This window comes from Carcharodon carcharias, chromosome 12 (genome assembly GCF_017639515.1).
Source record: "Carcharodon carcharias isolate sCarCar2 chromosome 12, sCarCar2.pri, whole genome shotgun sequence".
Lineage (NCBI taxonomy): Eukaryota > Metazoa > Chordata > Chondrichthyes > Lamniformes > Lamnidae > Carcharodon > Carcharodon carcharias.
Window position 1 is genome coordinate 66,365,123 of NC_054478.1, and position 17,766 is coordinate 66,382,888.

General features: G+C 41.6%; 1 protein-coding gene across 6 annotated transcripts in view; it reads right to left on the minus strand.

The window, feature by feature from the left end:
* tanc1a (tetratricopeptide repeat, ankyrin repeat and coiled-coil containing 1a) overlaps positions 1-17,766 on the minus strand; it is a 240,089-nt gene that overhangs the window by 143,303 nt on the left and 79,020 nt on the right. For all 6 annotated transcript variants that reach the window (XM_041201802.1, XM_041201800.1, XM_041201801.1 and 3 more), the window contains one exon: positions 11,794-11,979. In XM_041201802.1, coding sequence (XP_041057736.1) covers positions 11,794-11,979 — 186 coding nt within the window. The remainder of the gene's footprint in view (positions 1-11,793; positions 11,980-17,766) is intronic.

The window sequence follows — 17,766 nt, forward strand, 5'->3', positions numbered from 1 at the left end:
ACCAGACTCATCAATTGCTGATCAGCTTGCACTGATCTGTGCCCTTTTATATCTTTCAACCAGGTTCAGTCTGCCCAGAAGTTTTGGTTTCCAAGCGCCAGTTTGCTTTGTTTCCTTAGAAACTGGGAGAATCAGTTCCCTTTTTCAATTCAATTTCTGTTTTTAGTTAGGCCTTAAGAAACACAAACTTTAAGAACATTAATTTCCTCACTGCAAGCGTGACTAGAAGATCATCTGGCTCAACCAGCCTATGCCAGCGTTAATACAAGCAAGAAAATCATTTTAAGCACATTTACTCACTGTGTTCCAATATCCTTTTTACCTCACAACCAAAACACCCAGGTCACAGATGTGCTTTACACTATCCTTTAAGCAGTCATTTGATTTTCCCAGGCCCAGTCCAATGTAATTCTCAGCTCCCAAGGGATTACTTCCGTTCCTTTCCTGTTCCTGGTAACATTTAACCCCAGAACTGTCTTGCAATAAAAGCTTTTCCTGGCAATCCTCCCTCTAACATAAGCTAGGTGAATCTTCCAGCCTCATTGAAAATCCCCATCAATTTGGTCTTTTCAATATGAACGTGAGCTCCCGCCTGCATTCCTGTGCGGTGATCCATAGAGACTTTTGGCCACTAGCTTCTCCCTCTCTCCAGGATCCTGCAAATTGCCTTGCCCGAGACTTTTCAGGGATCTCTTAGAAATCCTTCCCTTTTCAAAGCCCATCTCCATGGCAGCATGAATCACATAAACGAGTATCCAGGGAGTAATGCTGATTAGCCATCATTGAAAACGCAACTCTCTTATCCTGGGAGTAAATGGACAGCTTAAAGCATAACTGTTTACAATCTGACATTCTTAACACCTTCCTGAGACGTTGGAGGCTAGTACTCCAACCACCATAAACACAGGTGCTGCTGCCATTGTCTCAAAATATGAACACCTTTCACCTTCTTCCCTGCAGAAGAACCCAGGGCCTCCTTTAATCTTTAACAACCAAGTCACTGAGGCCTGTTATCAGGCAGACTTCAGAACAAGTCACACGGTTTCCTTCATCTTATCCCAAATTAAAAACACTCCCAAAGCATAACAATTTTGTAAACATTATTATTGTAACAGCCTGCAGATTATGGCTGATCTTATTGGGGCCTTATCTCCACTTCCCTGCCTGTACCCCAATAACCCTCAAGTTCCTAGTAGGTCAAAAATCTAACAGCCTTCAACATATTCAATGACCCAGCCTCCGTTGCTCTCTGGGGTAGAGAATCCCAAAGGTGAATAACCCTCAGAAGAAATTCCTGTTCATCCTCATCTTAAATGGGGGACCTGCTACGACCGGGTTGGGAGGAGTGCACAGTTAATCTAGCCCCACTACTCCACAGGTTGTACCATTAGCATAAATGCTTAATTTGCCTACCAAACTGGCCAATTATTTACCTTTGCTATTGTTACCAGAGCCAGGCTTCTTTCAATAAACTCAATGATTGATTTATTATAAAATAAATTGCAAGAATATCATAACACAATTTGTAATCTGGAAATGTAGCTATCTATTCCTTTTAAAATTCCCCAGCACACACACCATACACACACACACTGAGATGAGGGTTCCTAGATACACACTGAAAACCACACTATTTCAAACAAGGCAAGGAGGGCACGAACTGGGCAGCTTTTCCTCTTTTCAGTTCATTCTCAAATGAGTTCAAAAAAAAAGTTCAAAACATAAAGCTGATTTCCAGTGAACAACCAGGCCTTTGCCTTTAAAACAGGTTATTTTTTTCCATCAATTAAAGTGACTGCGGTTTAAGTAGACAAATATCTCTCCTCCATAGTTGCCATGCTGGTCATTTAGCTGAAGTCATGTGATTTCTTGGAAAGGCAATACTTGCTCCAGTCCAAGATGAACTTATGAACTTTTAAAAAAAAAATCCAGATCAGCTCCCAAGTGTCCAAATAATGCAGTTCTTCCAAATTTCAAAAGAAAATATACTTCTTGTAGATATGGTTCTGACATGCCTCTGGCCTTAAGAAATGAAACACCATTTCAAAATGTGTTTCATTACAAAGTACACAGGAAAAGATATGTACAATATATAAACAAAATTCAAACATGTATTCACTCAGTCATTCACTTCTTATATGGAATCTGTACAGTTTTCTCCAACTTTCTTGAAGTCAAGATAATTCTACAAAAATTACAGTCTTGATAATGCATCAATTATATTATCCTTCCCAACAACATGAACAATCTTTAAGCTATAAGGCTGTACTAACATACTCCATCGGAACAGTCTTAAAAATTTCCACAAAGGCCAAGGGATTATGGTCAGTATATATGTTTCTTTACAGCCAGGACGCATATATACCTCAAAATGTTTAAGAGCCAGTGGCAATCTCTTCTATCATAGAGTATCTCTTTTTGTGTCAATTTAATTTTTATTTTAAAGAGATGTACCCCACTGGCTTCTCTGTGCCAGATTTATCTTGCAATATGACCGCACCCACCCCAAGTCACCAGCATCGATCGCCAGCTTGAAGGGTTTAGCAAAATTAGGGGCAGCTAACACCAGTTCATTAATTAGGATTGCCTTCAGCTCTTCAAAAGCTGTCTGACACTTTCTTGACCATACCACCTTTGCCGCCTTTTACAATAAATCCGTTAGTAGAGCAGCTATTGTGAAGTTTGGCACAAACTTATGATAGAAGCCACACATCCCAAAAATCTTATGTTTTCCTGTTTAGTTTTAGGGATAGATAATTCCATCAAAGCCTGTATTTTTGCTTTTCTTAGCATCACTTGCCCCTGCCCTATGATATACCCTAGGTAAGTTACTTGCGCTTTCACCAACTCACTCCTGGCAAGGATTATTACGAGATCTGCCGATTGGAGTTATTTAAAAACATTTAAATGATCTTGCTAAGTGTTTCTGTAAACCAATACATCATCCAAGTAAACTACACAGTTAGGGACATTAATTAAAACTTGATTTATTAGTCTTTAGAAAGTGGCTGGAGCATTTTTTAGCCCAAACAGCATCACTCACGTGGTACAGCCCATTCAACGTGACAAAAGTTGATATCTCCTTAGCTTGCAATGTTATAGATTCTTGCCAGTACCCTTTCAATAAATCTCAGTAAGGAACGTGGCACTGCCAACCCTGTCAATACAATCTTCTAAATGACGGGTTGGGTAAGAGTTTTTGTTATTGCATTAACCTTTCTATATTCTATGCAGAATCTGGTTGACGTATCAAATTTAGGCACCAACACTATTAGAGAACTCCAATACTTTGACTAGGTTCAGTTAGGTGATTTTCTAACTTATACTGAATTTGCTTTCACTTGGGCTTGCTTCCCTGGACTTAAAGGGTAAGGATGCTGTTTTAATAGAGGAAGATTCCCCTACATTCACATCATGCATGGCTAAAGTTGTACACCCTGGTTTATCCTTACAAATTCCTTGAAATTATGCAACCTCACTAGATCTTATCATTGTCCTGCCTCCAAGTATGAGAATATGGTGTCCAGCTGTCTCAATATTCCAGTGTTGGCTAACTGGTTTGTAGGAGGCTCAAATGGTGAGGCCTTCTGCCTCACTTTCACTCTCTCTCTCGTCTGCCACTGTGCTTGCTACCTGACATACGGCTCCTCCTTATCACCCTCCCTAAGATGGTATAGTTTTAACATATTGATATGACACAGCCGATTATTTTCCGCAATCTGGGGAGTCTATCAAATAATCTACATTACCAACCCTCTTAACGACTTTGTACAGACCACTGAACCCATTCCTTCATCTTTGTTTGTGAAACTTTAAGGTGCTCTTGGGCCACTTTGAAGGCTCCTGTGAGCCATTCCAAGAACACAGATACATAATCTAACATAGAGGATTCATCCTTCTCTCCTTAAAACATTTCTTTTTAATTTCATATCTCATGCCCATAAATTAATTCAAAAAGGCTAAAACCGGTAGAATCATTCGGTGAATCTCAGGTAGCAAATAAAAGTCCAGTCCTTTGTCACAATTATGGAGATATTCATGATATGCTTTAATCATTGTTTTGAGAGTTTGTTGGTACTTCTCTAAAGCTCCCTGTATATGTGGATGATATACTGTGGAGTTCATTACGTCTTGAAGAATTTGAGACATCAAATTGCAACCTTAATCCAACTGGATCTCCAGCTGTAACCCACATCGAGTAAAAAAATTGGGTTAACATCTCTACCACCCCTTTAGCGATAAATATTCTTAAAGGGATGGCCTCTGCAAATCACGTTGTTAATGGTAAGGATATACTAGTATCCTGCTTTCGTTTTTTCTAACAGTCCCACACAGCCTACTAACACCCTACTAAATGGTTCCTCAAAAATTGGTATGGGAATTAAGGGTGCCATTTTGATCGTTGGTTGAGGTTTTCCTATCACCTGGCACAAAGGCATGTTTTGCAAAACTGCACCACATCCTTGTGAAGACCCGGCCAGTAAAACGGTTGGTTTATCCGTGCTTGCATTTTCCGCATTCCTTTGTGTCCTGCCATAGGATTTCATGTGCTATCCATAATATGTTCACAATATTTGGGCAGTACCACTCAAATGATGAACAACTGTCCACTCTTCATCTGCAGGTCTGAGAGGTGGTCTCCGCTTCCTCATTAGTATCCCGTTTTTAATACATCATCCTGGAACTTCCTTAGCTTCAGCTGGGCTGATTGTGCTATGTTACTTCACTCTGGATCAGCTTATTGAGCCTCAACTAGAAGAGATTTACTAAATGTCTCTTTCAGGCTATCTAAGCCTTTAAGGAGAGTTTCAGCTAACCAAATATCTGCCTGTTGTATCACTTTGACTTCTGATGATGGGCTTTACTTAGCTATTGCTCAGGTCATCACACATGGAGGAAAAATTCTTGGAACCTTTTCCTGTAACTGCACTGTCTCTTTAACCTCACTTGGGCTTTCCGTAATTACGGGAGAAGCTACTACCTTCACTCCGGCTAAATCATTTCCCAGGAGTAAGTCAACTCAATCTACGGGTAACTTCTAGACAACCCGCACCGTCACTGTTCCAGACATTAGGTCACATTCCAAGTGCACCCGGTACAAAGGTATGGATTAATATTCCCTGCCAGTACCACTCATTAAAACTTTGGCTTTTAATGTGCTTTCTGGTAGAAAAGTTATGCCTTTCCCCAACAAAAATGTTTCAGTGGCTCCCATATCTCTTAATATAATTACAGGTTTAGCTGTCTCATTTGAGGGATAAGGGGATAAGGGATTACCTTTCCTCTCGACAAAAGTTCTTTACAACTCACGTAGCATAAGCACCTCTCCTGAACTCAGTGTTCACACTAGGTTTCACAGCTGTGGTTGATGCTACAACTTGATCCATCATATTTTCAGATAGAGCTCCTTTTCCTGAATCGCCCTTAAATACCCCAATAAGTCCCATGGATTTCCCATGCAACTTCCAGTAATTTGCACAAGCGTATCCCACCTTGGTGGAATGGAAACACTTAGGCCTTTGAATATCATCTCCATCCGCAGCATCTTCCTTTCTGGTCTGAGGAGCAATTCCCAGGGAATTCCCTGCCTGAAGGGAAGCTGTCCCTTCTCTTCCCTGGCTACTTGCCTTCCTTTCACCTTCCCACCTCTATCCTTCTCCGGTTTGTGCAAAAAGGTTTGGATTTATGTACCAGCTCTTAATCATCAGCCAACTCTGTGCTATCTAGCTGTTGCAATCCTTTGGTCTTCAACATGGGTTCCAACTACTGGAGGAAAAATTTTTAAATTCTTCCAGGAGAATTATTTACGAGTTTCATATTACACATCTACCTTAATGCCCATATCCAACGGTCAAAATTACTTTGCTTTACCCTCTCAAATTCAATATAGGCCTTCCCAGGCTGTTTCCTTATATTTTGAAATTACTGCCCGTACACCTCTGGGGCTAACTCATACGCAATAAGAATAGCGTTTTTTTACTGCATCATAATCCACAGAAATCCCTTCTGAACTTTATGCATAAACCTCATGAGCTCTACTCACCCACCTACTCTGTAGGGCAATGTCCAGATTTCTTTTGGCCACTTTATTTGCTTAGCTACCTTCTCAGACAAAATAAAGAATGCCTCTACATCCCTTTCCTCAAACTTTGGACGAGCTCGTACAAATTTAAACATCTCCTCACTGGGCTTTGAATTGGGGGTGGCTTTCAGTCATCGGAACTTTCTCTGGTATCTGAGGCCTCATTTTTTAAATTCCAGGTTTTTAAGCTGGAATTGCTTTTCTTGTTCCTTCACTCTTTCCGCCCTTACCAACTTCTCCCTCCGGAGGTCAAGTTCAAGCTTTTTCATTTCCATTTCCTCTGTTCTTTTTCTTTTCTTTCTAATTCAAATGTTCTAGTTTCCTTTTCATGTTCATACTGCTTCATTTGCAATTGAATCCTAGCTCACCCAACTGACCTTAGAGAAGGGGGTCACTCTGGTTTCCCCTCCAATTTCAAACACAGCACTATTACCTCAACTATGTCTGTTTTCCTCAACTCTACAGTTAATTCTAACTCCAATTTATCCACCAATCCCATTGGATTACACAAAGTAACCAAAACTAAGTTAGTCAGGTACATCTTCCATCTCTAGAAAAGTCTTAGCAAATTCCAAAGCCATTTTGGTTTACTAATGTAGAAGAAACCTGGCATCTGTCCTTTTATCCTTTACCAATTATTATTATTCCACGCCCAATAACCCACTGTCCACGTTTCAAAATCCTGCAAGAGCCCCCAATCTATGTTACGATCGGGATGGGGAAGTGCGCAGTTTATCTAGCCTCACTACTCCACAGGTCGTACCATGAGCTAAATGTTTAATTCACATACTAAGTTGGCCAATTATTTACCCTTGCTACTGTTGGATCCAGAATAAAAGAGACTTTAACCAGGCTTCCTTCAAAAAACTCAGAATGATGTATAATCAAACAAAGATTATTTTTTAAAACAAGGTGCAAGAACTGGTTAACACACAATTTGCAATCTAGAAGTATAACTACCTATCCTTTTTAAAATTTCCTAGCGCACTATGCGCGCACACAAACAAAAGGACAAATAAATAGGGTCACTGCGGGGGGGGGGGGCGGTGCTGAAGACAAAAAACTAAGCATAAAGTTCACAGGGTTTTTGCGCTGTTGATCTGGTGCTCTTCTCAAGCGAGGACAGGTCGCTAGTCACAGTAGATGTCTGGAGTGTGGCTAAAGTGAGCGTGGGACTCTTGGAGGATGCAACTGGAGAATTGAAAACAGGGAACAGGGAAATAGCAGATAACTTAAACCAATATTTTGCATCACTCTTCACGGTGGAGGACACTATAAACATCCCAAAGATAACAGATAAGCAAGGAGCTAATGGGAGGTAAGATCTTGTAAAAGTCTTGATCACAAGGCACAAAGTATTTGACAAACTAATGGGACTAAAGGCAGACAAGTCACCAGGACCTGACGAACTGCATCCAAGGGTTTTAAAGAAATTGGCAGCAGAGATAGTGGAGGCATTGATCGAAATATTCCAGAACTCACTGGATTCCAGGAGGGTCCCAGCTGATAGGAAAACCGCTAATGTGATGCCCCTGTTCAAGAAAGGAGGGAGACAAAAAGCAGGAAACTATAGACCAGTCAGCCTAACATGTGTCATTGGGAAAATGCTAGAGCCCATTAATAGCAGGACACTGAGAAAAGCTTAATGCAATCAAACAGAGTCAACATGGATTTGGGAAAGGGGATTCATGTTTGACACATTTGCGAGAGTTCTTTGAGGATATAACAAGCAGAGTTGATAAAGGGGAACCGGTAGATGTAGCGTATTTGGATTTCCAGAAGGCATTTGATAAGGAGTCACATAAAAGGTTATTGCACAAGATAGGAGCTCACTGTATTGGTGGTAATGTATTAGCATGGGTTGAGGATTGGTTAACACACGGAAGACACAGTTAGGATTAATGGGTTGGAAAGAGATAACTAGTGGAGTGCCACAAGGATCAGTCCTAGGGCCGCAATTATTTATTATCTATAATAATGACTTGGAGGAGGAGGCAGAGTGTAATGTATCCAATTTGCTGCTGATACAAAAATAGGTGGGCAGGCATGTTGTGATGAGGACATAAGGAATCTGCAAGGGGATATAGATAGAGTTAGAGTGGGCAAAAACTTGGCAGTAGGAGTTTAATGTAGTAAAGTGAGGTCATGCACTTTGGTAGGAGGAATCAAAAGGCAGACTACTATTTAAATGGAGACACATTCCAAAAAGTGCAGCACTGAGGGATCTGGGTGTTCTTGTGCATGAAACACAAAGTTAGCATGCAGGTGCAGCAAGTAATTAAGAAGGCAAATGGAATTTTGGCCTGTATTGCTAAGGGATTGGAGTTTAAAAATAGGGAAGTCTTGTTACAACTGTACGAGGTAATGGTGAGGCCGCACCTGAAGCACTGTGTCCCCGTATTTGAAGATATACTGGCATTGGAGGCAATTCAAAAGAGATTCACTAGGCTGATTCCTGGGATGAAGGGATTGACTTATCAGGAACAGCTAAACAGGTTAGGCCTTTATTCATTTGAGGGGTGATCTTATTGAAACATACAAGATTCTGAGCGGGCTTGACAAGGTAGATGTTGAGAAGATATTTTCACTAGTGGGAGAATCTCGAGCTTGGGAACATAGTTAAGAATAAGGGGGCACCCATTTGAAACTGAGATACGAAGGAATTTCTTCTCTGAGGGTAGTAAATGTCTGGAATTCTCTAGCTTAGTTGTGGAGGCTAGATCGCAGAGTATTTAAAGAGGAGGTAGACAGATTTTTGAAATATCAGAGAGTTGAGGGCTATGAGGAGCTAGCACAAAAGGGGAGTTGAGGCCTGGGGCAAATCAGCCACGATCTTATTGAATGGCGGGGTAGGCTTGAGGGGCCAAATAGCCTACTCCTGATCCTATTCCTATGTTATGACTTTTTTTAGGGAAAAAAATCTAGGTCAGCTCCCAAATGCCCAAATAATTCAATGTCCTTCCAAATTTTAGAAGAAAATATAGTTCTTGTAAAGACTCCTTATTTTAACACTGTAACCCCTAGTTCTAAATTCCGCACAAGAAGCAACATCCACCCTGTTTCAGCCTATTTCGATCCCTTCCCTTCACCCCACCCCACCCCCACTAGAGCTATCTGTACCTTGCTTGTCCTGCTTTCTACCCTTAATTAGCAGATTCCTTAGATATCACCACCTTCAACACCTCTTTGTCCTTTTGTCTATGACACCTTTTGGCTATCTCCACCTATCATCGGCCCTCTATCCAGTTCTACCCCCACCCCCCTTAAACTATGTTATATTTCACCCCTTTTCTATTTTTACTTAGTTCTGTTGAAGAGTCATATGGACTCGAAACGTTAACTGTGTTCCTTTCCACTGATGCTGCCAGACCTGCTGAGTTTTTCCAGGTATTTTTATTTTTGTTGTGGATTTCCAGCATCCGCAGTTTTTTGCTTTTATCCACCCTGTCAAGCTCCCTTAGAATCATAAATGTTTCAAAAGATCACCTCTCTTCTAAACTTCAATGGCCCAACTTGCTCAATCTTTCCTCACAAGACAATCCCTTCATCCCATATTTCACCTCCCTTGCAATAAAGGTCAACATTCCATTTGACTTCCTAAATATTTGCTGTACCTGCATGTTAATCATGTCCAAGAACACCCAGAGCCCTCTGAAATGCAGTACTCTTCAGTCTCTCTCTATTTAAATATTTTGCCTATTCTTCCTGCCCAAGTGGACAAGCTCACATTTTCCTACATAATACTCCATCTGCCAAATGTCTGCCCAATCACTTAGCCCATCTATATTCCTTCGCAGAATCTGTCGTCCTCACAACTCACTTTCCCACCAATCTTTCAGTTAGCAGCAAATTTGGCTACAAAAACATTTGGTTCCTTCATCCAAGTCATTAATATAGATTGTTAACAGTTGAGATCCCAGCACTGAGCCCTGTGGCACTTTGATTTATAAACATTTACCTAACTCCTTTGCTTTTGCACTCTATGTCTTTGTTATTAAAGCCAAGGATCCTGTATGCTTTTTAACAGTCATTTCGACTTGTCCAACCACCTTCAAAGATTTGTGTATGTTCACTTCAGATCTCTTTGATCCGGCACCCCTTTAAAACTGTACTATTTAGTTTATATCATCTTTCCTCAGGATGAAAAATCTCTGCGAACGAGCTGACTTTCTGAAGTCAAGAACATGACATGGGGAAATTACCCAACTCAGGGTTCCATCACTGAGGGGAAAATCCAGCCCCATGTCTCATCCAGGCAGAACTGATGAAGGATCATTGACCTGAAATATTAACTCTGTTTCTCTAAACAGATGCTGCCCGACCTGCTGAGTATTTACGGCATTTTTTTCCTTACAGACTGAATAACCGTTTATTGAACATTGTCAGGCGCTAAGTATGATTCTAAGAGCCTTGTGGCTCGTCACTTCATCACCATTTCTCATTCTCACTCCAATCTCTCAGTCTTTGTTCTCATCTATGCTCAAAGTTAAACAAGAACGTTTATTTCTCCTGGGCTCTCAGATATTTAACAACTTTATATCTCAATTATTTCCTTGATTTTCCTACTGAATACTCCAATACACATTCAAAAGATTGCGCTGTCATATGGAATTGTATTTAATTGGCCTTTTAGTCTTTTGATGGCATTTTCACAAACTTAAATTACCTTTATGAAATGTGCAGGTTTCTCACCTCATCATTCCACTTTAAAACCTACTCTCAGATTATATTTTTAGTTGATATGTAGCTAGCAAATCTGTATTCTCTACATCTCCCTGCCATTCTTCCTTCACCCTTTGGATAGCCAATCACAAAACAGTTCTCCCATCCTCGATATCAGTTCTTTCAAAAAGATCCACCTAAATGCAAGCCTCTTTCACTTTGATAATGACCGATTTATTTTAAATATTCTCTTCTCAAATATAAATAATTATTTCAAACTCAGCATTACAACAATTCTTTTTAGGTATTTATTTATTTCAAATTACCTTACTCAACTAAACCTACACTACTTTATTCTGAATAGTCAGTTGAAACTTCAAACTAAAGTATCTTGCATGAACTTGTTTTGAACAGGGCTGCTCTACAACAGCCTATGTATGTGTATAAGCTTTGCTTATGGTAATTATACATTATCAAAAGTTTTCAAGAAATAGCAGAGTGCTTCAATACATTATGCTCAAAATTCTCAAGTAAAAATAAATGCTTGCGTTAAAGGACAAAATCCTACTCAAGAAGACTATTAAAATATAAGGCAGCTTCCAAAATATGAGTTTTTCTAAGCAGCAATGAAATATATAGCTTCAATTGCCAATCTACACTAAGTTAACTGTTTTTAGATGGAGCAACAATAAATTACTTCACAAACCAGATTTGAGGGGTACAAGACTGAGGTGGGATATCAATCCTGACCATATTCAATGATCGATGCTAAACAAAAAATTGTGATTGTTTGAACATTGGAGTTCGAGTGGGTTACTCCCTAACATGAACAGACTACAGATACTCTTGACCAAGGTACCAGAGAGAGCCAATTATTCAAACAAGGAATCAACGCTTGGAAGAAACAGAAAAAGTTAAAGCGGAACCTATTGTTAAACATTAATGCATGACCAGATGTAACGTTTTGAGAAAGAAAAACATCAAGCTTTAAATTCAGTATTTCTACAGCTACTAAAACGTACTTTTTGGCTCTTATTAAAAATTTATACCTGGGGACCTTTTGCCTGTCCATGCATGCATCGTAAATGGCTGACGAGGCAAGAGTGGCGAGGATGGAAGCGACATGGACACTCCTTTAGACATGCTCATTTTGTATATATCCTCTTGTATGGAAAACTGGCCAGAACCACCATCTAAAATGCCAACTTTCACAGAACGGTCAGAGTAGGAGTCGCCTGTTGAAACCAAATAGTGTACAATAAACATTTGCTAAAAATCATGAAAGGAGACTGACAACACAATAGATATAAAAAGTTCCAATATCATGTTAAAAAATGAACGAGAACTGGAGGACCAGGAGAATGAAAGAGAGGGATAAGGAGGATAGGAATAAGGAGGAGACATGGGAGGTGAGGGAAAGATGGAAAGGGAGGTTGGAGAGCAGCAGAAACACAAAGAAGAACAGCGATTGTGAAAGAGAGATGGGGAGAAGGAGAGGGAAGCAAGAAGGAAAAGGAAGATAATGCTAATGGAAGGAAGAGGAACATGAGTAGGCCATTAAGCATTCACCCTGTTCTGCCATTCAATTAGAATATGGCTGATCTGTTGTTCAACAAAACATATCTTCCTCTTCTTTGTATCCTTTGATACCTTTACCTAACAAAAATCTAGAGAGCGTAATTTTGAAAATTCCAACCGACTTAGCACCCACAGTATTTTAGGGGACAATTCTAGATTTCAACAATCCGGTGTATGAAAAAGTGCTTCCTAATTTCATTCTTAACTGGTCTAGCTCTAAGTCTTAGATAACGCCACATTGTTCTCAATACCCACATCAGAGGAAATAATATGTCCATGTTTACCTATTGAATACCTTTATAATGTCAAACACATTATTAGGATTACCCTCAATCTTCTGCGCACTGGGGAATGACAACCCTTTTTCAGCCTCTGTCATTCTGATGAAACCATGCTGTACACCTTCCAAGGTCCATATATTTTTCCTGATGTGGTGACCAGAACTGAACAAAGACTTTGGTCACAAAACCTTGTATGAATGAGGTACCCCTTCCTCACTTTTGCATTTCTTGAGGTAAGAGTGAAGTTATTTGATTGATTTCTATACTTCTGAACTAGCTTTTAGATATATGTGCTTATAGACATCCAAATCCCTTTGGCCCTTCACAACCCCTAGCCTCTCAGCATTAAGTAAGTATTCCAAATTTTCATACTTTCCAACCTTGGACTCCATTTGGCATTATTCTGTGTCCCTATATAAATTTCTCTTGCCATCAATACAACTTTCTGTGCCACCTAAATTAATGTCATCTACACAACTCACTAATCCTTCATCTAAGTCAATATATATGGTTTAAAAAAAAATCCAAGCATAGATCCATAGGAACAATCACTTGTCACATTCAACTAGCGAACAAACATATCATTCCAAATGTTTGTCTTCTATCGCTCTACCCACGTCACAAGATTACCTCCAATTTTATGCAGTCTCTAATAATTGCTAATACTCTCTTGTGCAGATCTTTACCAATACCTTCTGGAATGTCATATAAACCACTGACTGACACATCACTATCCACGTTAGTGACCTTGTCAAAAATTAACCTAAATCAATCAGACAAACAGCCCTTCAACTGTCTCTTTATGGGGTATGTGGAACATTCCTTGTTCCAGGCCTACTCCGGCCCCCTTCCACAACTCTTCTCCAGTACATTGATGATTACTTCGGTGCTGCTTCATGCTCTCGTCAGGACTTGGAAAAATTTATTAATTTTGCTTCCAATCTCCACCCCTCCATCACTTTCACGTGGTCCATCTCTGACACTTCCCTTCCCTTCTTTGACCTCTGGTGATAGACTGTCCACCAATATCCATTACAAGCCTACCGACTCCCACAGCTACCTCGACTACAGCTCCTCACACCCCGCTTCCTGTAAGGACTCCACCCCATTCTCTCAGTTCCTTCGCCTCCATCACATCTGTTCCGATGATGCTACCTTCAAAAACAGTTCCTCTGACATGTCCTCCTTCTTCCTTAACCAAGGTTTTCCACCCACGGTCGTTGACAGGGCCCTCAACCGTGTCCGGCCCATCTCCCGCGCATCCGCCCTCAAGCCTTCTCCTCCCTCCCAGAAACATGATTGGGTCCCCCTTGTACTCACTTATCACCCCACCAGCCTCCGCATTCAAAGGATCATCCTCCGCCATTTCCGCTAACTCCAGCATGATGCCACCACCAAACACAACTTCCCTTCACCCCCCCTGTTGGCATTCCGTAGGGATCGTTCCCTCCGGGACACCCTGGTCCACTCCTCCATCACCCCCTACTCCTCAACCCCCACCTATGGCACTTGCCCATGCCCACGCAAAAGATGTAACACCTGCCCCTTCACTTCCTCTCTCCTCACCGTCCAAGGGCCCACACACTCCTTTCAAGTGAAGCAGCATTTCACTTGCATTTCCCCCAACTTATTCTACTATATTCGATGCTCCCAATGCGGTCTCCTCTACATTGGAGAGACCAAACGTAAACTGGGCGACCGCTTTGCAGAACACCTGCGGTCTGTCCGTAAGAATGACCAAAACCTCCGTCGCTTGCCATTTTAACACTCTACCCTTCTCTCTTGCCCACATGTCTGTCCTTGGCCTGCTGCATTGTTCCAGTGAAGCCCAACGCAAACTGGAGGAACAGCACCTCATCTTCTGACTAGGCACTTTACAGCCTTCCGGACTGAATATTGAATTCAACAACTTTAGGTCTTGAGCTCCCTCCTCCATCCCCACCCCTTTTCTGTTTCTTCCCCCTTCCTTTTGTTTTTTTTCCAATAATTTATATAGATTTTTCTTTTCCCACCTATTTCTATTATTTTTAAATCTTTTATGCCCCCCCACCCACACTAGAGCTATACCTTGAGTGCCCTACCATCCATTCTTAATTAGCACATTCGTTTAGATAATATCACCAACTTCAACACCTCTGTGTTCTTTTGTTCCTTTTTCTGTGACATCTTTTGATGATCAACTCCTATCACTGCTTGCTTGTCCCTACAATAACACCCCCCCTACTTGGCAATTTCAGCATTTATTACCCATCCCCAATTGCCCTTGAGCAGTTGGGGTGAAATGTCCTTAAACTGCTGCAATCCGTATGGTGCAAGTACATCCACAGTGCTATAAGGGAGAGTGTTCCAGGATCTTGACCCAGCAATAGTGAAGGAACAGCGATATATTTCCAAGTAAAGATGGTGTGTCATTTGGAGGGGAACTTACAGGTGGCAGCTTTCCCATGCCTCAGCTGCCCTTGTCCTTCTAGGTGGTAGGGGTCACAGTCAGAAAGTGCTGTTGAAGAAGCCTTAGCATGTTGCTGCAGGTACATCTTGTAAATGGTACATACTGCTGCCACAGGTAATGGAAGGAGTGAACGTTTACAGTTGTGGATGAGGTGTCGATCAAGCGAGCTGCTTTGTTGTGGTTTGTGTCCAGCTTTGATTGTTGTTGGAGCTGCACTCATCCAGGCAAATGGAGAGTATTCCATCATACTCCTGACTTGTGCCTTGTAGATAGTGAAGAGGTCTGGAGAGTCAGTTGGTGAGTTACTTGCCACAGAATTGCCAGCCACTGACCTATTCTTGTAGCCACAGTGGCTGATTCAGTTATGTTTCTGGTCAATGGTAATCCCTACAATGTTGATGGTGAGCGATTCAGCGATGGTAATGCCATTCAACATCATGAGGATATGGTTAGATTCACTCTTGTTGGAGGTGGTCATTGCCTGTCACTTGTGTAGCATGAATGTTACCTGCCACTCATCAGTCCAGACCTGACTGTTCAGATCTTGCTGTATATAGGCACAACAGCTTCATTGTCTGAGAAATTGCGAATAGAACTGAATACTGTGCAGTCATCAGTGAACATCACCACTTCTAATCTTACCATGGAGAGAGGATCATTGATAGAGCCGTGGTGTGCTCCTCCTCCTCTATGTGGGAAGCCAGGAACATTTCCAGTGCCCGGGGCCAGCATGTGTGCAGGAAGCGTCTCCAGCTACAGCTCCTGGAACCTCAGGTTTTGGAGCTGGAGCGGCGGCTGGGGACACTGTAGAGCATCCACGAAACAAAGAGTATTGTGGATAGCACATATCGAGAGGTGGTCACACCGCAGGCTAAGAGTCCACAGGCAGGAAGGGAATGGGTGACCACCAGGCAGAGCAAGAGGACTAGGCAGGTAGTGCAGGAATCTCCTGTGGCTGTACCCCGGCAAAACAGATATACCATTTTGGATACTGTTGGGGGGGGGGGAGGAGAGAGAATAGCCTCTCAGGGGAAAGCAACAACAGATAACTTCATTGCACCATGGTCGGCTCTGCTGCACAGGGGAGGAGTAAAAAGTGTAGAAATGCAATAGTTATAGGGGATTCAATTGGAAGGGGAATAAATAGGCATTTCTGTGGCTGCAAACGAGACTCCAGGATGGTAGGCTGCCTCTCTGGTGTTAGGGTCAAGGATGTCTCAGAGCAGCTACAGGATATTCTGAAGGGGGAGGGTGAACAGCCAGCGGTCAAGGTACACATTGGTACAAACGACATAGGTTAAAAAAAGGGATGAGCTCCTAAAAGCAGGATATAGAGAGTTAGGAAGTAAGTTGAAAGGAAGGACCTAAAGGTAGTGATCTCAGGATTACTACCAGTGCCACATGCTAGTCAGAGTAAAAATAGCAGGATATATCAGATGAATACATGGCTGAAGAGATGGTGTGAGGAGGAGGGTTTCAGATTCCTGGGACATTGGGATCGGTTCTGGGGGAGGTGGGACCAGTGCAAACTTGACGGGTTACACCTGGGCAGGACCAGGGCTAATGTCCTGGGCGAGTATTTGCTAGAGTGGTTGGGGAGGGTTTAAATTAAAATGGCAGGGGAATGGGAACCTATGCAAGGAGTCAGAGGAGGGGAAATCAAGCACAAGAACAAAAGACAGAAAGCAGAATAAGAAATGTGATACGCAGAGAAATCAAGGGCCACAATCAAACAGGGCCTGTGTGAAAAATAGTGGGAACAGGACAAGTTATGCTAAAAAGACAAGCCTTCAGGCTTTGTGACTTAACATGAGGAGCATTCGCAATAAAATGGGTGAATTAGCCGCGCAAATAGATATAAACAGGTATGATATAGTCAGGATTACGGAGACATAGTTGCAAGGTGACCAGGGATGGGAACTGAACATCCAGGGTTATTCAGTATTTAGGAAGGACAAAAAATAAAAGGCGGTGAAGTTGCATTACTGGTTAAAAGAGGAAATTAATGCAATAGTGAGGAAAGATATTAGCTCCGACGATGTAGAATCTGTATGGGTAGAGCTGAGAAACACTAAGGGGCAAAAAACATTAGTGGGGGTTGTATATAGACCCCCAAACTGTAGTGGTGATGTTGGGAATGGCATTAAACAGGAAATTAGAGACACATGCAACAAAGGAACATCTGTAATTACTTTAATGTTCATGTAGATTGGCCAAATCAAATTAGTAACAATACCGTACAGGAGGAATTCCTGGAGTGTACACGGGATGTTTTCTGGACCAATACATTGAGGAATCAACTACAGAACAGGCCATCCTCGACAGGGTATTGTGTAATGAGAAAGGAATAATTGGCAATCTAGTTGTGCAAGGCCCCTTGGGGATGAGCGACCATAGTATGATAGAATTCTTCATCAAGATGGAGAGTCACATAATTGATCCTGAGGCTAGGGTCCTGAATCTTAATAAAAAGAAACTATGATGGTATGAGGTGCAAGGTGGCTATGATGGATTGGGAAATATTACTTAAAGGGATGAGGGTGGATAGGCAATGGCAAACATTCAAAGAGCGCATGGATGAACTGCAGCAATTGTTTATTCCTGTCTGGTGCAAAAGTAAAACCATGGCTTACAAGGGAAATTAGAGATAGTGTTAGGTGCAAGGAAGAGGCATACAAATTGGCCAGAAAAAACAACAGACCTGAGGATTGGAA